Here is a 22,465-nt window from a genome sequence, read left to right as displayed (position 1 = left end):
AGCAATGACTGCTTGAAGTCTGGAAACCATGGACATCACCAAATGTTGGGTTTCCTCTTTCGTGATGCTTTGCCTGGCCTTTACTGCAGATGTTTTCAGTTGTTGTTTGTTCGTGGGTCCTTATGCCCTTGCCATTACACTGCCTCCACCGTGTTTTACAGATGATGTGGTATGCTTCGGATTGTGAGCCGTTCCAAGCCTTCTACATACTTTTTTCTTCCCATCTGACTGACTACTGCTTGTTAAATAGCGTAGTGGTTAGAGAAGCGGACTCGTGAACTATAGGTCCCGAGTTCGTATCTCCTCACAGGCGAAGCTAAGTACGCATTATGAGTTATTCCGTATAGACGAAAACTTTGCTGGCTAAAACCGTTAGTATTTACATTATAGTAAGCCTGAAATAAAACAGTTTACAGTTATTTTGCGACTGTTTCTGGGGGATTTATTATGTACGCATCTGTGCTTGCATTTTGGGTCAGGATAGACAAACACATTTGCTGGCTTAACAACGTAGTTACGTTATAGTAAGCCTTAAATGAAACTGTATACAGTTATATTGTGACTGTTTCTGGCATGGAATAGTTCATCTTCAGTCTCGCTAGCAATTGCTCAATTCTTATGATTATTCCTAGGATGTTAGTAGATACTAGTATGCCTATTACTGGCTAAAAAGCGGTTAAAACGGCCTGTGGCAAAAGCAATACAGTTTATAGACGCTATGGTGGAGGTAAACGTAATAAGAAACGTTAGTCAGTTTAACTGTATCCATGTTATTCACAAATGGCCAATTAACTATTAAAACAGCCAGTGGCAAAAGAGTATTTGTTCAGGATAGAGACAAGAGGCTATACTGACACCTGGCAAATGTACAGCTCTGTGGTGTAGTGGTTAACGCACAGCCTTTCTCGTGGGTGGCCCGGGTTTGAATCTAGAGGTGGCAACACTCTATTGCGGGCTGGCTGAACTAGGGTTGCCTGGTTTCATGTTTTTTTGGCAAGTTTAAGGCCTAATAAATGATTGAAAATATTATAGAATGTGCTTAGAAATAATCATTCATTGTATTCTATTTATATATTTTTTTGTGTGATAAGAACTTCAATACAAACACATTCTTGTATTCTTCAAATTCATTAACATTTTAAACAAACAAAATTACACAACTTTTCCAGTTTTGTTGCCCCTGTCCAAGCTTTTTTTGAAGCATGTTGCTGGCTAATTCAAACTGGGAATATTTTTCAAGGAACAATAACATTTCTCAGTTTCAACATTTGATATTTTGTCTTTGTTCTATTTTCTATTGAATATTGGGTTTAAATGGTTTGCACATCATTGCATTCAATTTTTCTTACAATTTTTCACACGTTTCAACATTTTGGGATACAGTGTTGTACATAATGGGGTTGTGTGTGTATATGTGTGTATACAGTATCTCACAAAAGTGAGTACACCCCTCACGTTTTTGTAAATGTTTGAATATATCTGTTCATGTGACAACGCTGAAGAAATTACACTTTTCTACAATGTCAAGTAGTGAGTGTACCGCCTGTATAACAGTGTAAATAAGCTCTCAGAATAACACAACACACAGCCATTAATGTCTAAACCGCTGGCAACAAAAGTAAGTACACTCCTAAGTGAAAATGTCCAAATTGGGCCCAAAGTGTCAGTATTTTTTTGCACTGCCTTAACCCTTTGGCGCGTACGATCACACCAGTGTGATCAATCTTGAGTGGTCCCTGGAGCGTACGATCACACCGGTGTGATTAGAACGTCATGTTTAGAACGCACTATTAGCATACCTAGCTACAAGTAACGTAACAATGGCTGGTAAAACCGCGCTATTATTTACTCACATTTAGCTCAAACAGTGTTTATAACTTTATTTCCTGATTGTAATTGTTTCAAGACCATACTATGATATTAACCAGGTAGAAAGCATTCAAATCGGGACAAGAAGTGTTAGTTACGTACCAACAGACAGCCAACACTAATGCACAAAAACGAATTATATTAGCGACTACTACCGATCAAAACCATTGCAAAAACTTTCTAGAAGTTACGTTCCCCGTTGTATGCATTTTATATAGTTTATTCATTTTCACTGCATTGAATAACTGGTCACGATTTGTTAGCTAGCGGGCAGCTGATGTTTGCTAGCGGTTAGCTGACGTTTTCTAGCTAGCTACAGTAATAAATCAACCAACTTTTGTAGCTCTTAGAATTCGAGTCAACGAGAGAAGCTTGCAATGCAATGCATGTAGTGTTCCTTACCTAGCAAGGTGACTGTTCAAAGGCTGGCATGAGTTCAAATGCTGCAGAGTACCGAAGTCACGTGCAAAAAAAACTCACGCTGGGGGGTCGGTCAGGAATATTTGAAACTCACGCGTGAAAAGGTTAACACTCTTGGACATGGAGTTCACCAGAGCTTCATAGGTTGCCACTAGTCCTCTTCCACTCCTCCATGACGACATCACGGAGCTGGTGGAGACCTTGCGCTACTCCACTTTCTGTTTGATGCCCCACAGATGCTCAATAGGTTTTAGGTCTGGAGACATGCTTGGCCAGTCCATCACCTTTACCCTCAGCTTCTATAGCAAGGCAGTGGTCATCTTGGAGGTGTGTTTGGGGTCGTTATCATGTTGTCCTGCGGCCCAGTCTCCGAATGCAGGGGATCATGCTCTGCTTCAGTAGGTCACAGTACATGTTGGCATTCATGGTTCCCTCAATGAACTGTAGCTCCCCAGTACCGGCAGCACTCATGCAGCCCCAGATCATGACACTCCCACCACCATGCTTGACTGCAGGAAAGACACTTGTCTTTGTACTCCTCACCTGGTTGTCGCCACACACATTTGACAACATCTGAACCAAATAAGTTTATCTTGGTCTCATCCGACCACAGGACATGGTTCCCAGTAATCCATGTCCTGCTTGTCTTCAGCAAACTGTTTGCGAGCGTTCTTGTGCATCATCTTTAGAAGAGGCTTCCTTCTGGGACGACAGCCATGCAGATCAATTTGATGCAGTGTGCGGCGTATGGTCGGAGCACTGACAGGCTGACCCCCCACCCCTTCAACCTCTGCAGCCACTATACTGCAGCTCATTTTCAAGGTCTTGGCAATCTTCTTATATCCTAGGCCATCTAAATGTAGAGCAACAATAATTTTTTTCAGATCCTCAGAGTTCTTTGCCATGAGGTGCCATGTTGAACTTCCAGTGACCAGTATGAGGGAGTGTGAGAGCGATGATACAATTTAACACACCTGTTCCCCATTCACACCTGAGACCTTTTAACACTAACGAGTCACATGACAGCGGGGTGGGAAAATGGCTAATTGGGCCCAATTTGGACATTTTCACTTGGGTGTACTTTTGTTGCCAGCGGTTTCGGCTGTGTTGGCTGTGTTGAGTTATTTTGAGGGGACAGCAAATTTTCACTGTTATACAAGCTGTACACTCACTACACTTACATTGTAGCAAAGTGTCATTTCTTCAGTGTTGTCAAATAAAAAGATATAATCAAATATTTACAGAAATGTGAGGGGTGTACTCACTTTTGTGAGATATTGTATATAAACCTACTGTATATAGTAAGTATAGATGTACAGAATGACTAGATAATTTGTCTTGATCTATTTTCTTAGTTGGCCACTATAAAAAGTCTAATTAATTTTAGAACAAGGATGGGGAGCTCCATTCTACAGAGGCCCTGATTGGTATCACAGTTTTCCAACAGCCTCAGCTAACACACCTGAATCCAATAATCAGCGAATATTGATCTTCTGTTTAGAATGCAATTAGTTTAATAAGCTGTGCAAGAGATGGAGGAAGTGTGACACCACTTACTGTTTCGATCCCTACTGTCTTGCTCTTTGTAAACTTGGAATAGGGTTTGAACCCGTGGTGGTTGAGAATGTTTTGGAAGGAGATGAGCTCAGAACCGATCTGGAGGCGGTGGAACGTAAGGTAGAAGAGCTGGGATCGGAGAACATCCTTTGTGTCCACTCCACTACTTCCTGCTTTGCCCCTCGTGTCCCAGACAGGTATGATTAGTCCTCAAGCCATCCAGTCACGGTTCAGAAGAGAGGTTAAAAAGAAAATGTCAAATTACTATATTAAATGTCGTATTACTATATTAATTATTAATGTCATTGGACTGGACAATGTCACTGGACATTACTATATTAATGTCTGTAAATTCTGTAACTGCTTTATGCTTTTTATGCTGTTTACTTTACGATGTATTGGCCAAAAGCATACATACACAAACCGTTGCATCAGGCCTAAAAATAACTTGACCTTACCCTATCCTGGTGAACAGAAGGCCAAGCCTTGCTAACCCAAATCTTTCAAAAGTCATAGGCTATCTAATCTTTCTTGTGAATTCAAAGCAAGAATTTGAGTTTTTTTTGACTGAGACAATGTTATCACCTGGCTTCAGAGATGATTCAGTATTAGATTTAGGTTTTATAAATCTCCATTGGGATATATTCTGATCAGTGTTAATGAGCCTGATCGAAACATCATAGATGAAAAGTGAATAATGAATAATCATTACGTGCCCCTCCAAGAAATGCTAACATTTTAACATAATCAATTACCTAGGTTCAACAAAAACAGGTTAAGACACAGTGCATCCGTGCATGCGTTTTGGGTCAGGATAGACAAACGCATTTGCTGGCTACAACATACAATAGTTATGTTATAGTGAGCCTAATACTGTATACGGTTATATTGCGACTGTTTCTGGCATAGATCATCTACAGTCTCGCTAGCAATTGCTCAATTCTTATGATTATTCCTACGAAGTTAGTAGATACTAGTACGTGTATTACTGGCTAATAAGCTGTTCAAACTGCCTGTGGCAAAAGCTAACAATTCATAGACGCTATGGTGGAGGTAAACTTAATGAGAAACCTTATCCATTTCATCACAATGCTCAATAGTGTTTAGCGACTAGTGAAATGCGTAATGCTGTGGCGTTGTAGTTAAAGACAGTGCCTCTCATGTGGAAGACTGAAGTTCGAATCTATTGTGAATTACATTTATATTTTATTTCCACGATTCGTCGTTTCACGTGATGAAAAAGTTAGTTATCGTCACCTTTATTGATAGTTATTGTATCAAATGTCATTCACGAAAGAGAAAAGTACGTTGTTATGCAATGAAAGGAAAAACATACGTTCTTATGCCATGAAATGAAATAGCTTTGGCAGATTCGCTAGCTATTGCTCAATTCCTATGACTAGTCCAGTAAGTTAGTAGATACTGGTAAAGCCTATTACTGGCTAATAAGCGGTTAAAACCGCCTGTGGCAAAAGCAATACAGTTTATAGACGCTATGGTGGAGGTAAACGTAATAAGAAACTTTAGTCAGTTTAACTATATCAATGTTATTCACAAATGGCCAATTAACTATTAAAACAGCCAGTGGCAAAATAGTATTTGTTCAGGATAGTCACAAGGCTATACTGACACCCCATGAATGTGGAGCTCTGTGGTGTAGTGGTTAGCGACACAGCCTTTCACATGGGTGACCCATGTTCGAATCTCAAGAGGGCAATACTTTCTATTGCAGGCCGGCTGAACTAGGCTTGCCTGGTTTCTTGTTTAAATACGTTTTGACTGCTCTTGATTTTAATCCGATCTCTTAACTCCATTGATATTACCTTCCATTAATTTACAATCCATTATAAATGAGTTATTACATGGTGTTATTAACTGCTACACTTTCCTTTGTTCTTGCAGATTGGAGGAGCTAGCCATTATGTGTGCCAAATATGACATCCCCCATGTTGTCAACAATGCTTATGGAGTGCAGTCATCCAAGTGCATGCACCTTATTCAGCAGGTACAAATGCTGTTCCTCTTTCGTAAACCCTCAAAAATCATCCATGACCATGTCCAAGTTTACTTATTTCTATTATCTTTTTAGGGTGCTCGTGTTGGGAGAATTGATGCCTTTGTGCAAAGCCTTGACAAAAACTTCATGGTTCCAGTAGGTGGTGCCATAATTGCTGGCTTCAATGAGTCTTTCATTCAGGAGATCAGCAGAATGTATCCAGGTTAATGCTGTTTAAAATTGCTGCATGTGTTTGAACCAGGCTTGCACGTTTGTGTAAAGTTGTAAAGTTGCCATTGTTGGGTAAAGTTACAGTTAAGGTCAGTTGTGTGCTAGGTGATGGAATGTTCTACAGGTTTTCATTTGGGAAACACTGAACTATATTTAAAAAATAAATACATTTATAAATGAATTATACATTTCAAACTCTAACGCTAGTCCTTAGTTTAAAGCTAGTCGAAACTGAAGCAATGCAATGTTTTGGTAAAAAGCTGAGGGTGGGGCATGTTGTCAAAGGAATATGCTTCAGGGTAGCCTAATTACATTTTAACCTTGCTTGAACATTGGTGTTTACGTTGTGCTACTCATTATTTGTAAACAATCTTAATTTCATGAATCCTAAAATGTTTCAGCAAAGCTCATGATGCATTTTAAAAGTAATATTAGTCAGGAATCACTGGATTTGTATCATCAGTAGAAACTGCAAATTGGCCCTTTATTTGTTAAACACTGATATTACAGTTATTGAGTAAAGGTTCAGGTTTAAAAATTTTTAATATATCCTCTGTCCCAGTGTGGCTCTGACTGCCCCTTGTTTCCAGGTCGAGCGTCAGCCTCGCCATCCCTGGATGTACTGATCACACTGCTTACCCTGGGGGCCAGCGGCTACAAGAAACTCCTTGCAGAGCGGAAGGTGAGACGATTGTCACTGAAAAAGGCTGTGGCAAATGTTCTGTCAAATCTTTTGGGTTACTGAGCATAGGTCTGGATACCAGAGTGAAATCTTAAAAGTTATGAAAATTCTGTGCAACCTCGGGCCTATACCCACTTTAAATTACTGTTTCATAAGTAGCCAATAGGCTATGGTAGCTGTTTGAGCATATGGAGATTGCTTGTTCAAGAGGAGCACATTTTGTATCTTTTTTATATAGAAATAGATTTTGATGTAAATGATGTAGTGTTGTTCAATGGAGACCTACGTTTTAGTTAGAACCCCCTTTCTGAAAAATGTAAATATAAACTGAATGCAATGTGTGCAAATCATTTATACCCTATATTTAACAGAAAATAGTAAAAGGACAACATATGAAATGTTGAAACTGAGAAATTTTATTGAAAATATACTCCCACTGTGAGTTTGATGCCATCAACACTTTTCAAAAAAGTTGGAACAGAGGCTGGAAAAGTTGTGTAGTGCTAAAAAACTCAACCTGGTTGAATATCACACAACTAATTAGGTCAATTGGCAGCAGGTCAGTAACATGATTAGGTATTAAAAGATCATTCCAAAGTGGATGGTTCTGTCAGAAATGAGAATGGGGAAGGGTTTACCACTCTATGAAAGACTGCATCTGCAAATAGTGCTACAATTTACGAAATAATGTTTCTCAACATAAAATTGAAAAAAGTTTGGGGCATGATTTTAGAAGATAATGTAAGTCAGCATGAACAACAGCAATAGAAGTGTTATCTAATCCACTGTGCATGCTTGGTTTCTGTAGTTAAGGAGCATGCACATCTTAGGCTGCAGTGAAAAACCAGTGCTATCATATAAAGATTCATACTGGTTCTTACCACTGGTACACCACCAGTTACAGAATTGAAAAAAGTTGGAATTGTGGATGCTTAAATAGGTGCCATTTAAACATTTTTGAAAACTTATAGGTGATAGCTCAGCCTGTGTATCATATATATTAACTGAAGAGGAGGTACAGGTCTTCACGGATACATCTGAAATCCAATTTTGAGATCCAATCCCATATCCGATCTGGTCAGATGCATTATTGTGTACTTGACTGTCAGATCCCAAGTTGGATCAAACATGGTTGCCATGGTTCTCGGATCGGTGTGATAAAATTCTGGCTATATCTCAAATTATATCATACAAGGAGAATATCCTGAAAATAATAAACATCCTATTCAAAACTGCTATGCTTTGTAGTTGGTTCAAGACAGGTTATTCACATTCAAAACAAATAGTGTGGGCTAAGCAGGGGTAAGCGAACTACAGTTTAATTTAGCTAAATGGTTCTGTACTGAACTAGTAGACAATTAGTATATGGTTTGCTGGCTAGTTTGTTTTTTGCTATATTCACTAGCATCAACTAAATTTCACGTTACAGAATATTATGCTATTGAAAATAGTTTGTGTGTAACGTTAGTAGTTAACTCCATTTATTTGAGCAAAGGCAAGCCACGGCATGTTTAGTTAACTTCACGTGAGTTTTAGCTACTGTATCTTAAATGTATGTTACTACTAAACGTCACCTTGCTACCTGTGTATCTAGCAGTTTTTAGTTATTGGCCTGTATTACGTGGCTATGCATGAATGCAGCATTATTTGCTAAGAACAGTACTATAATACATTTATTGTGTTTATTATTCAAGGAGAAGTTAGGATAAAGAGAACATGAAAAGGAAACAGGATATCTAAAGTTTCTTTTGAACCTGAAAAGGAACCAGGCAAACCTAGTTCAGCCGGCCCACAATTGACAGTGATGAATGTTGTTGCCCGCACTGGATTCAAACCGGAGTCACCCACATGAGAGGCCATGTCTTTAGCCACTACACCAAAGAACTGCACGCTTATCTAGTGTCGGTATGGTGTCTTGACATTAGATCATTCTGTCACCCATTAACATCATGCAAAGTTTGAATATTTCGCTAGACACTATTAAGCATTGTGTTAAACTGACTAACATTTCTTAAGTTTACCTCCACACCAAATAGCATCTATGAATGGTGTGACTTTTGCCACTGGCCGTTTTAAAAGCTTATTAGCCAGAAGTATTTTGCTAGACACCATTAAACATTGTGTTAAACTGACTAATGTTTTTTATTAAGTTTACCTCCACCACAAATAGCATCTATAAACTGAATGGCTTTTGCCACTGGCCATTTTGCCACTGGCTGTTTAAAAAGCTTATTAGCCAGTAATGGGCTTACTAGTATCTACTAGTTACTACTTGGAATAGTCATAAGATTTGAGCAATTGTAAGCAAGACTTTACACTGCCAAAGCAGTTTCATTCCATGGCACAACAACGTACCAGAATATAGCCACAATACTGTATAACTGTTAACAGTTTTGGTTGAGGCTTACTATAACGTAGCTACTGAATGTTGTAGCCAGCAAAGTGTTTATGGAGATAGATGGATGGATTGTGCACGTATGTTCCAAATCCTTGGAGCAGCCCTAGAAAAACAAGCCTAAAGCTCCATAGCTTGGACCGGGGGATGTTAAGGTGATCACTTGTAGTAGAGTGGAGTGATCAAGAGTGTTGGTATTGGGAATACGATCAGAGAGGTAGGTTGGAGCAAGCTGTTGGAGAGCTTAATAGGTGACCAGAATAATTTTATAATCAATGCGCTTAGGGACAGGGAGCAGGTGGAGTTCTCAGAGGAACAGGGTGATGTCCTGCCTGGACTTGATGTGGGTGAGAAATCTGGCTGCTGAGTTTTGAACCATTTTTAGCTTATGGAGTGATGAAGAGTTGCCAAGATGAAGATTTGCAATCGTCTAGGTGGGAAGAGATTAATGCGTGTATTAAAGGTTCAGCGGCAGTATGGGAAAGGGAAGCCTTTAGCTTGGCAATATTGCGGCGGTGAAAGCACACCACTGTCAAACCACTGGGCTAATTGTCTGTTTTGTGAATAGTGTATGTATGTGGCCTGCATTTAAGCCACTCTCTCCCTGGCACTCACCCTTCTCCCGACTTGGGCTGTGTGGGGTTGTTTCCTTCTCCCACTACAAACATGGAGCGAGATCTCTGCACTCCCAAGGTTAGGTTAAATACCACATGTAGTCCCAGTTGTTGCATTCAGGTAAGTGTAATCAGGGCCGTTAACTAGTCAGACACCTCTCCTGGCCAGCAGATGTAGCCAACAAGCAGGAACATAGCAACCATCATAAACCCATCCCCTCAGTCCACCACAAACCATTAATGCTGTTAGTTTAACTGAAGTTGTTTAACTGAAGTTGTGTTAGTTTAACTTCAGTTTAACTGAAGTTAAACTAACACAACTTGTCTCCTCCCTTTCCCTTAACGAATGAAACGTAAAAAGTATTAGCTTGTCCAGGGTTGTTTAGGGTAGGGGGTAGAGTCTAAAGCGAGTATGAGACTACATGTCATTGTACACGCAGTGCTCTAGAAAATTATATTTCAAACATTAGATTTATACATTAACAGCATATGTCTTCTTGTCATTAGAGGCAGTATTCTACACAGTTCAAATCCAACATGATTCTACAAAAGATTTGCTCCCTCTGAATCCAATCTATGCTAATTACACAATGTGCTTGGTTTGTTGGCATAATATTGGTTAATATAAAAAAGACACCGCCGATCAAGTTGTCTCACCCCGGTACCTATTGACAGACAACCAAACAACCATAAAATCATGAGGCAGGGGTAACCAGTCAGTCCTGTTCTGGAACCAAATTAACCTTCTCCTTTAGATGATCTGAGCCACTTTAGCTAGCTCAACATAAGAATGTCCATCACTGATTTTGACCTACCGAAGCAGTTGTGATTGGGACGGCCTATGAAGTCCATTCATCTTAAAGCGGTAATGCATGACTTCGCATAATTTTTGGGGTTGGGTTCCTGCAATTTAGTGCTTGGAAAAGTCCTTAAATCCTTGAAATTGAATTGCCAATGTCTGCAAAAACCCTAATTAAGACTAATGTTTATATGTTTAGTAGCTGTAAATGTACGTCATTTAAATCATTCATGTACAGGTCCAAAAGCATGTTAGCAATATCCCCATATTCTGAATGATAGGCGTGTATGTGGAATCACAAGGTGAGTTTTCAGTTTGTTTGGGGTCACCATGGGGTTAGTGACCCCATGACCCCATGGTGTGCTATGGGCTTTACTGACTAAAATAAATCAGTTGAAAGATTTGTGCTTTTCATTGTCCCAAATGGCAATAAAGGTCATTTTCACATAATATTCTTAGCTTAGTATCAAGTTTGCCAAACCAAAACAGATGTAGGATTTGTCAAACCAAAAGCAATGTAGGATTTGGAATAATTGTGTAAATATTGTGCCAAGTTTTACTTTTATTCAGCATATTCTTTTTTTATCCAAATAACTTAATCTTCAAAATAATTTACTGAATACTCCACTTCCAAAATAGTCATTAGTAACAACCCTAGCTCATTCTGATCATTAATATTTCACTCTGAGACGGATTATGGCCGTGTTGAGAGCATCACAAACATAATGTGTAAATTGTTTTACTGACTGATTTATGAATGGTTATCTCGACTCACCTTTGGATTCAGCTGTAATGTTTAACATGCACATTAATACCATCTGCATCTTAGTGATTTCATAACATCCCTTTGCATGTCCACACTGTTGAATAATTGATGTCATAAAAGGACTCATTAAAAGCTGGTATACCTTTTAGCTACGTCGGCACTGTACAGTAGCTATCACAGAGAACCCGACATGAACCCGTCATTGTAAAATAGCATTACCTACAAGTTTCTACCAGGCTGCACTTTCAGCCACTCTATTCAGCAGGATGAATACTTCAGCTAGAGTTGCTCTAGTCTAATGAAGAACTACATGGCCGTTGTTTCGTAATTAAAGTAGGCAAACAGGCATCAGTGTATTTAATGCCGGGTGTCTCTGTAAAGCACTTGTAAAAAGGGCTTTATAAATACATTTGATTGATTGATATTGAGTTACAGTTATAGGCTGTAGTAGTGAGGATCCAGTGTGTATAATGATGGAGAGTCTGGGGTGATGTGATGAGGAACAGGTGTGCCTAATAGTGGAAAGTCCGGGGTATTCCGTGAATACGGATATCCTTGGTCATCGCAAACTGGTCGATAATGTCTCATTTTCCCTTGTACATCATCAAAATGAAAACTAAATTCTAGTGGATTTATTTTGAATAATTCCTACTCTCTACCTACGTTCCTACTCTCACCTATGGTCATGAGCTTTGGGTCATGACCGAAAGGACAAGATCCCGGATTCAGGCGGCCGAAATGAGCTTTCTCTGCAGGGTGGCTGGGCGATCCCTTAGGGTGAAAAGCTCGGTCACCCGGAAAGAGCTCAGAGTAGAGCCGCTGCTCCTCCACATCGAGAGGGGTCAGCTGAGGTGGCTTGGGCATCTGTTCCGGATGCCTCCTGAATGCCTTCCCGGGAAGGTGTTCCGGGCCTGTCCCACCGGGAGTGGACCCCGGGGAAGACCTTGTACATGCTGGAGGGACTATGTCTCCCGGCTGGCCTGGGAACGCCTCTCGGTGTCCCCCCAGAAGAGCTATGTATTTTTTTCGTCTTTTTTTTTTGCATGATAAGACCTTCAATACAAATACATTCTTGTATTTTTTCAAATTCATGAACCATTTATAACAAAGATTCTGTAATTCATATTTTTTTTGTTGACTATTCTGTATGGTTTGATGACGACCCAGTATATAAACTGATGCTCTGGCTGGATGGTGATGCTGCGGAGGAGAATGTGTATGCTAATAGGGCTGATTCATATGCTAATGACGAGTCACTGTGTTCAGCTCTGGCTGATTCTGTTGGTCTAAAAGGCCTGACAGTTCTAGTGTTATGAGTACTCATGGTGAAAATGGTTGGCCTCATCATTTAATGTCAATTTGTGACAGTTTGATATCTGTACAAGACCTTTCTGATGTGAAGGCAATGTGCCACAAGAAAGCCATGTGATCATGGAAGTACATTGAGCGTAGCCAAACATTTAAAGTCATCGCCCTGGTGTGCTAGTGACAGGAGCCAACTCAGCCTATCTATTTAGCATCCTGAAGGGGAATCTCAGTGAACCAGATGGATGCCTCCTTGGGAGAATCAAGAAGGTGGTTTCCTTTTTCCACTGAACCACAACAGCTGTTCATGCTCAAGATCAAGCAAGAAATACTACAGCTGCCGACCCACAAGTTCATACACAATGTCACAACAAGATGGAACGCCACTTATGAAATGTTGGAGCACTATCTTGAACAGCCGCCAGCTGTTTACTCTGCACTGACAGACGTGACCCTGAAAAAAATAAATAAAGACATTGTCACCTTGTCTGATGATGATGTGAAAGTGGCAGAGGAGGTCCTCCAGGTGGTCAAACCCCTCAAAACAATTACAACCCTATTGAGCACTGAAATTGCACCATCTGTGTCCATGAGCCTATCTCGGAAAACAAGGATACTAACATCGTTATTTCAGTAAAAAAAAAAAAAACATAAATAATGAATATTCTTTCTATTACAATCATACATTTTTGTTTTGGAATATTAATGGCTTTTATTAAATGTTATTGCCACAATTATAGTTCTATGAAAAAAAAAATAGGTTAAACCTGCACTAGGTGGGATGTTTTTAGTAAATAAACTGAATTTTTGTCCCCTTTAAACATGTTGTCATCTAAGAGTTGTTTAGCAACACAGACAGCTCAGTGCCTGTGGAATGTCAATTTATAATTTTGGAGCATGCTGCTACTTTCCAGCCAACTCTGTTCCAGCAATCCCGTTCCAGCCTATCGCATTCTGCAAGGCGTGCCTTCCTCCTTGGCTTATTTTGTGAAAGCGCATTTTGCAATGGATATACAAAGCATAAATCTGCCACAGGGAGCAAAGTTTGCTTACTGTAAGAAACTATAATGGCAGCTAGAGACCAGGACCACAAACTGCCAATTCCTCCCTTATCTACTACAGCATACACTACCAAAACTGCAATGATGCTGAAGAAGGCTTGGTGTCTATAGCTTGCAACCCGAACCATGAGTTTTGTTATCCGTTGCCCCACAAATCATTTAAATTACTTGTGTGCATTTAGTTTTTACATAATGTTAGGATGGTTTATTTTTTTCTTTTAGTAAAATTGTATTCACCCTAGAATCAATTTGTACCGTGCGCTACAGTGGCACACTGGTTCCATTGTGTTTTCAGTGATACATTTTAAATCATTTTAATTAATGTCTGAAATAGGGCTGTAACGGTATCAGATTTTCACTAGATTATTATCGTGGCCAAAATAATTCACAGTAATGATATTATCAGGGTATCTATAGAAAAATTTGGGAAAAAAATACTATCTGTCAAATTCATCTCCAACTTTGTTTGTGTTTTTTGTTTAGTTTTTTTGGGGCAAATGAATTACTCAAAATATGAGTGCATGGAGGTGGAGAGTGTCTGTAACTATAACTGTACAATAAAAAAATAAAAGCATACAAAAAGAACAATTACACTTAATGGATAGTGAAAAGGCAACCAGATGAACTGATAAACAAAAGATCCACAAGGCCTAACACCAAGAGGAGTTTTTGGAAAAATACAAAACATTTCCGGCTATTGAATAGGCTACGAATAGGTGGTAATTACAACGCTAGTGTATAGGTCCAGACTCGTAGTTCAAACACATGCATCGTTTGTCCATGAATAAGCTATGGAAAAACCGAGAGGGGTTTTTGGAAAAATACAACATCCTTTTTCTATGTGAATAGGCTAAAGAAAAGGGACCTCTTTTGCAGATCTTACCCAGGGGGTTCTAGTTGGACTAACGAGTTGATTTCAACGGCAGTGCGTAGGTCCAGTCTCCTTGTTTAAGCTCTTTGTTTGTTTGTCTATAAGTTACATGAATAAGGTATCAAAAATAGTTTTTGGGAAAAATACAACTTCAGTTCACCAAGTGAATACGATATTTTCATATGTGTATTATTAACATGATATGAATATTTCCTTTTTTAAATATCAAGGTTTTTGTCAATACCGGTATATCGCGACACTCCTAGTCTGAAACACTGTTTTATTTCCATTCACTTACAATTAATCCCAGAAGTGTACTCTGTGATATAATGACATCACAGGCATTTTTATTGTACTGTTGAAAGCAAAGGAATTAATTCAGTAATGTACACATCAAAGGTTAATTTGTCTGACTTACCATTATGCAATGTGTCTGACTTATGAAAGCATTTGCCAAGGGACAGACATTATCAGGGGGTGTTGTGAACTTGGCAACATTTTGTTTAACAATACTTTTTCTGTGCTCTTGCCTTCATCCTTTTTGAGGCCTTTCTTTGCTTAAACATGATCTTAGATGTGTGCAAATGTACCTAATGTTTTGATTTCTGTTTTCGTCCGATTATTTTTTTTTTATAGTTTTCTAGTTTCTCTTTAAAATTACGTTATGACTATCAGTAACATGGATGTGTCCTCTCTAGGACTGTGACAAAACCGCGATAGAAAACAAGTCTATCTTTTTGTCCTACACACAGTCACTGCCTGAAGATTTTCCTGATGTTTTCTCAAAGACATGTCTGACTCTGTGATGCAGAGAGAAATAACTACACCTTTTCCTTTCTTGCATAATCAATAGTGATTATCGCCTTTTTAAATATGCATCCTCACTGTAATCAGGCAGTTATTCAATGTTGTCTGTTCAGATGTGGTATATTATGTACGGGGACTATGTTGAATTGCTGTCTGTATTTTGTGTGGACATTGTCTAGATGTCCACACTATGTGCATGTGTTTCAATGTAGATTAGAATTAAGTTGATTCCCTTGTAGATTTTTGCTGGACCGTGTAAGCGGAACTGGCCGAGAAGTGTGAATGTCTGTTACTGAGTGACTGACCCACCGCTTGTTAAATTGTGTAGCGGTTAGAGACGTGGCCTTCCACGCAAGTGTCAAGTGTTCGAGCCTCACCGCAGACATTAATTACGTATTAAGATTTGTTCAGGATACACAAAAACTTTGCTGGCTACAACCTTCAGTAGCTACGGTTGTAGTAAGCCTAAAATAAAACAGTTTACAGTTATATTGCAACTATTTCTGGTGGATTTTTGAAGTACGCATCCGTGCATGCTTTTTGGGGTGATAGTCTATAGATCACATCCTTATTCTCAATGGTGTCTAGTGACTACTGAAACGTGTAATGCCATGGCGTAGTGGTTAGAGACAGTGCCTCTCATGTGGAAGACCTAAGTTTGAATCTATTGAGAGCAACGACATTTATTAATTATTTCTGGTAGATTCCATGATTCTCTCATCTTTTCACTTGACGAAATAGTCATCTTCACCTATTTTGATAGTTATTGTATCCATGTCATTCATGAAATGAAATATCTTAGGCAGTGTAATGCTCATCTTCAGTCTCATTAGCCATTGCTCAATTCTTATGACAATTCCAACTAATAAGTAGATACTAGTAGGCCTATTACTGCCTAATAAAAGCTTTATATAGTTCATAGATGCTATTTGTGGTGAAAGTAAACTAAGAAATCTTAGTCAGATAACACAATGATTAATGGTGTCTAGCTAAATATTCAAACTTGGCGTGATGTTAATGCTTGACAAAATGATCTGATGTCGAGACGATGTAGTATGTCCCAATACTGGCATACTAGTGTACTATATACAAAACAGTATGTACAGTTGTACTCATAAGTTTACATACCCTGGCTCTCTCATGGATGCAATGAGCAGGCTAAATACTGAGCCGTGGGGAGCAGAAAATAACTGTCAAAATACCTGTGATTGGAGTCATTGTTTTCGTTATTGGTAGGCTGTATAGCTATTAGCTAGCCATCTGCAATAATCTTCGTGCAAGAGTACACTTCAGTTTAATTAATAAACATTCGGTTTCCCATGTTATTGCAGTAAAAAGGTAAAGGCTGAGGTAAAATCTGCATTCCCGCTGTATAAATGGCATAATGCTTAAAGTCTGCCACATAGAAAACCGCAGATCGAAACCAGCCACGGACAACAACATTCATTCTTTCTTATCGCGGGCCGGCTGAACTAGGTTTGCCTGGTTCCTTTTCTGTTTTTTCAAAACAGGAGGCTGTTACATCAATTTACATCAACGTGAATGGCATTTTCACTATTTATAGCTCTTCATGATTGTATTTTGTATTGTTTTTCAACAGTAAAATTAAAAGAATCGATGAGGTGCGTCTCCTAACTATGCTGTATAAATCAGAGTATTTACAGACCAAATGTGAGACTGAACAGTTGCATGTAAAATACATAATACTAAATAGGTTCAGTGTCTAGTTAGCATCATCCTAGGGAATGGTGGCAGTCCTAGACCAGAGATTGAGAAACACTATTCTAACCAATCCTTGGAGGAAAGCGTCCAGGTAAGCAATATACAGTCTGCTCCTAAAATAAAACTGAGGGAGAGAGTGGGAGTCTAATGCTATTTATATCTGTCTTTATTTGTATTGCCTGAAGGAGATGTACACCTATCTGGCGCAGGAGCTGAACAGACTTGCTGAGGCTCATGGAGAGAAACTGCTGCACACCCCACACAATCCTATATCACTAGGTAAGATACAGGCCACCAAACCCATCACTAAGATGTTTCCTATACACCCTTTATCATGTACACCTTCCCTGCGTTACTGTATCTGCAATTAGAAATTCAGTAAAGCTGCTTTCTTGTTACACTGCTGGTTTAGTGGTGCCAGGAGTCGTGCCTGGAGATTTGCAGGCGACTGACCTGCCTAAGGAAGTTGCTATTGTACGCCAAAATGCTGTACTCTTACTCCCAAACTCTGCTGGCGTGGCACAAACAGGATGTAAACCTAGGTCACTGAGATGTAACCTCAGTGTTAGATTGCAATGAGGTCACAAATCAGTCAAATCAATGATTGGATGTGCCAGAACATTCTGCAGCTAATTAAAGATAAAACTGAAATAATTGTCTTTGGTGCCACTGACAAGAGACTGACAATCAGTAATTACCTTTACACAATGTCCTTTAAGACTAAAAGCCAAGTTAAAAATGTTGGGGTTATTTTGGATTCTGATATGAATTTCAATAGCCACATATAATTAATATCACCCTATTATCACCTTAAAAGAATTAGTGGATTAATTTCTGGAGAAGATCTAAAAAAAACATTAACACTTTTTTCTCCAGTAGGTTGGACTACTGTAATGGCCGGTTTTCAGGTCTCTGCACTGATTGCTGCTCAAGTTCTAAGAAAAACTAAGAAAGATATTTTTAGGTTTTATCTAATAGAATTGATTTTAAGATATTAATAATATAAATCAGTTACTTCTCTCATTATGAACCCTCTAGACCCCTTAGGTCATCAGGGTCTGGTCTGCTAACTGTTCCAAGAGTAAGGACAAAGACTGGTGAGGCAGTGTTTGGTCATTATATTGCAGGAGTTGGAACAAACTGGCAGAAAATCGTAGACTTGCTCCAACGCTGACCACTTTTAAATCTAGGCCTTTCATTAATCTTTTAGCCATCTTAAATGTAATGTTTTTATCTGTATGCTTTATCTTTTATGCAAAATTTATTAAATGTATTTCCATAATTTTTTTCTAATGTAAAGCACTTTGAATTGCCCTGTTTAAGAAATGTGCTATACAAATAAACTTGCCTGGTCTTTAACTGTTAATGAAGCCAGCATCTTCACTTAGCTGTAGTTTTCTGCTCAACCCATGTTGGCTTTCTATTGCAAATTGTATGCTCATATATCTTCAAGTGAACATTAAGGTTTGGCCAAATTCATGACTTGTTACAAACCTACCTTTACTAAATCATAGAAAAGAGATTAAGTAATCTTTTGCTAGTGTGTCCAGTATGAATGATAAATGTTTTTTTTAACTAAAAATAGCACACAACACCACAAACATTTCAATATGCATACACACAGCTTTTATTTTGCATACATTTCCTGTGAGTGCCAATCTTGACAACCTTCTGTTTGTGGTCATTTCTATGTAGCAATGTCTTTGGATGGCCTCCAGGCACAGTGTGACAAGGCTGTGACGCAACTGGGCTCCATGTTGTTCACGAGGCAGGTATCTGGTGCAAGGTAATCATCACCATTGGCCGGAGGACAGATTGTGTACATACTTTGTGCTTAACAAAAGATCCTCTAAACCAGAGGTTCCCAAACTAGGGGTTGCGACTCCATCTGGGGTCACCTGATGTGATAATGGGGTTGGGGGATAATGTTTTACAATTGATTCTCTTAGCCTCAAATAACTAAAAGACAATTATCTACATTTTCTTCACATGGTTGGGGTTGTGAGAATTTGTTGTTAAAATGGGGTCGTCGGCCAAAATATTTTGGGAACCCCTGCTCTAAATGCTACCCAATGATGTTCATGTTCAACTGTTTATTTAACATATATTTACAGTGAGTGGGAATTACAAATTGAGACCTGCGTATATTTTGTGAGTGTTCTATACAACATAAACATTTCAAATAGGGTTCTAGTATGTAGAACAGCAAACAACAAACATAACAGATTTCTTATATAAAAACTATGTGGACACATCTTACTAATGACTTGAATGATACTCAGATCTGATTCTCAAGAAATGGGTTAGGGTTAATAATCTACAGGCAATACCCATAAAGACAAGGTGTAACTCTTTAACACTCTGAAAATGAAAACCTGAAACATTTCTAGAATTTGTTTGGAGTCAGTTGATTGGACATGATTAAGAAAGGTACTCACCTTTTCTAAATATGCATAATAATTTCAAACAATTAGCAGATTTAGTTTTTCACTTTGTCTTAATGGACTTGTTTGTGTTGATCTGTGGAAAATACACCTGATTGAATCCATTTAAATACCACGTATTCACACAATGTGAAAAGGTCCAAGGGGTGGTAAAAACTTTCTAGAGCCAATGTAGAACAGACTGCTACAATAATGTAATTGTGGTATAGGATGATTTTATTTTCTCTTTTGTGTGTGTTTCTTCAAATAGGTATGTGAAAGTTTCTTCTTTGAAGACAGTGGTTGTGTGCAAAGGGTATGGTAATGTCTTTTTTGTTTATTTTCAGGGTGGTTGCTCTTGGCAATGAACAGATAGTTAGCGGCCATACGTTCTCCGGCTTCATGTCCCACTCGGAGTCCTATCCATGCCCATATCTAAATGCTGCCTCAGCAGTGGGAATTACAAGAGATGATGTGACACTATGTATCAAGAGACTTGACAAGTGCCTGAAGAGCCTTAGAAAGGAAAGCAGTGCTAGAAGTAGTTCACCATTACCTCTCACAGGTCAAGGGGAGAATGAAGATCATTTTGGAGAATAAAGAAGTAAAAAAGATGAGGGGTAAGAAATGCTCACTGATGTTTGATTTTGTCATCTAACTACTTGCACTGTCTTCTATACTACTTGTCTTCTCACCACTTGCATTATTTTTTTTTATGAACATTTTGAGAACTTTACTCTTTTCCATAAAAAGAAAACACATTTATTTTGAAGAATTCATTAAATAAAATAAAGACCCACTCCCTTCATGAAGCAGAGTTGTTTCATGCTTTAAATTTACTTTCTGAAGATATATATAAACCTCTCATTTTGAAGATATGAAATTGACTAACAAATCAGTTGTAATTCCATTAAGAAAAAATGTAAGGCACCAAAACATGACATCTAAATTGTTGGTGCAATTAATATTTAGTTTTTGTGACAGCTAACTGTCACTGATGCTAACAGATAATTGGATTTTCTGATGGAGACAAGTCCGCCTACAGGTGGGAGACTGACCATCTTGTATCCTAGTGCAGTCAGAATAACTTGGAGCTCAATGCCCAAAAGACAATGGAGATGATAGTGGACTTCAGGGGTCTGTTTTCAGTGAAATGTTTGCTCTGAATTGAAGTAGGTTTTCTAATCAATGAGTTACCATTATCCACATGTCAATATTTAGTTTTTTGCTGCTCCATGTTTTCTATGGAAACTTGCCTGGTAAAATAACAGTAAAAGTTTGGTAGGTCATTACAGGGCATAAAACATTCAATCCACATCATAGCCATATCTGCAATTGTAAAACTATATAACCTTATTAGGCTAATATTTGCATAAAAACTTTACATTACCCTACCAATTGTTGCTTCCATATACTTGAACTCATTCTACTGCTGTCATCATTTGTTAGATCAATACAGATGAGTGAGCCAGTTCCAAAGGCAGCCATGCATGCCCATGTCATGACACTCCCTCCACCATGCTTTACAGATGAGGTAGTATGCTGTACTGGCTGATCTCTTTTATTTTTAGCAAATTCTTATCTGGCCTTTCTGATTTGGGTACTGATCAGAGGATTGCATATTCCAGTGTAGCCTTTGTAATTCTGTTGCCGGCTGGGGGATGAGGGTAACACAACAATAGATTATTACCCTCATACCCCAGCATTGTGGAGGTTATTGGTGATTTTACTGGCACTGATTTTAGGTTGGTTTTTCACAACTCTGTTCATTTTTCTACCATTAACTGCTGTTGTTTTCCATGGCCAGTCTTGTGTTTGCCAAAAGCTGAAGACACCAGTGGGTTAATTCTGTCAGCATATTCCAAACTGTTAATATGGCTATGCGCAACCTTTGTGCTATGGTTTTGAGTTTCTCTTTTCTTTTAGCATCACAATCACATGCTCTTATTTCATAGGCAGCACCTTAGTCAAGTTGGATAATGCCTATTGACACCAAACCCATACAGCGAACCCGGAAGGGAAAAGCAAAGGATAGAACTGAGACTGACATTTACAGCTCTTATGTGTGAACAATCAATCAAGGACCAAAAATACTCAACAGGTTTTGTTAAACCACTGACTTATTATTGCACTTCATTATGTTCATCTGTTAGTGGTGTATTTATCTCATAATATTGCTATTACAAGGTTTGGCAAGGACTTTTTGTTGCCTCACTGAACACAGAAATGATTTGCAAAAGCTAGACATATTCCAAGTGACCAATGTAATCGAAAAAATGGTAATCTATCAAATAGGTTTAACCACCTGGAATTGTGACTTAGTACAGTATATCTTGGTAAAACATGCCGTACTGTCTGAAATATTGTGCTATGTTTTCTCCTTGTATAAATAAAGCAATTCACGTTGAACTAATTGTGTATTATTTTTGTAAAATTTTGCAGTGACTTGCCAGTACAGTATATGGCTTCAATATGCTTTGTTGCCAAGTAGCTTCAAAGGACTTACCTTACATTAGATCAAAAAGTGTATAGTAAATATTTTAGGACTGTATTGTATGAAACTGCATTCATTGCCAATTTTTAAATGGTTTTACTTAGGTGTCTACACCGATCAGCCATAACATGACCACCTGCCTAATATTGTGTAGGTCCCATTTTTGCTGCCAAAATTGCCCTGACCTGTCGAGGCATGGACTCCACTAGACCTCAAGGTATTCTGTGGTATCTGGCACCAAGACGTTAGCAGCAGATCCTAGAAGTCCTCTAAGTTGCGAGGTGGGGCCTCCATGGATCGGACCTGTTGGTCCAGCACCTCCCACAGATGCTCAATTGGATTGAGATATGGGGAATTTGGAGGCCAGGTCAGCACCTTAAACTCGTTGTGTTCCTCAAACCATTCCTGAAATATTTTTGCTTTGTGCCAGAGGCCAATGCCATCAGGGAAAAC

The 22,465-nt window shown here is 38.7% G+C and overlaps 1 protein-coding gene across 1 annotated transcript in view; it reads left to right on the top strand.

The window, feature by feature from the left end:
* The window catches only part of sepsecs (Sep (O-phosphoserine) tRNA:Sec (selenocysteine) tRNA synthase), a 29,607-nt gene extending 7,680 nt beyond the window's left edge, over positions 1-21,927 (top strand). The window contains exons 5-11 of the mRNA XM_010904653.4: positions 3,890-4,043; positions 5,749-5,851; positions 5,936-6,065; positions 6,664-6,755; positions 17,281-17,374; positions 18,791-18,881; positions 19,866-21,927. Of these exons, the coding sequence (XP_010902955.2) occupies positions 3,890-4,043; positions 5,749-5,851; positions 5,936-6,065; positions 6,664-6,755; positions 17,281-17,374; positions 18,791-18,881; positions 19,866-20,118 (917 nt within the window). The 3' untranslated portion in view covers positions 20,119-21,927. The remainder of the gene's footprint in view (positions 1-3,889; positions 4,044-5,748; positions 5,852-5,935; positions 6,066-6,663; positions 6,756-17,280; positions 17,375-18,790; positions 18,882-19,865) is intronic.
* The last annotated feature ends 538 nt before the right edge of the window (positions 21,928-22,465 follow it).

Source organism: Esox lucius, chromosome 24 (genome assembly GCF_011004845.1).
Source record: "Esox lucius isolate fEsoLuc1 chromosome 24, fEsoLuc1.pri, whole genome shotgun sequence".
NCBI classification, from domain to species: Eukaryota; Metazoa; Chordata; class Actinopteri; order Esociformes; family Esocidae; genus Esox; species Esox lucius.
Note: the sequence above shows the minus strand (reverse complement) of the source record. Positions and strands in the feature narration are given on the sequence as shown.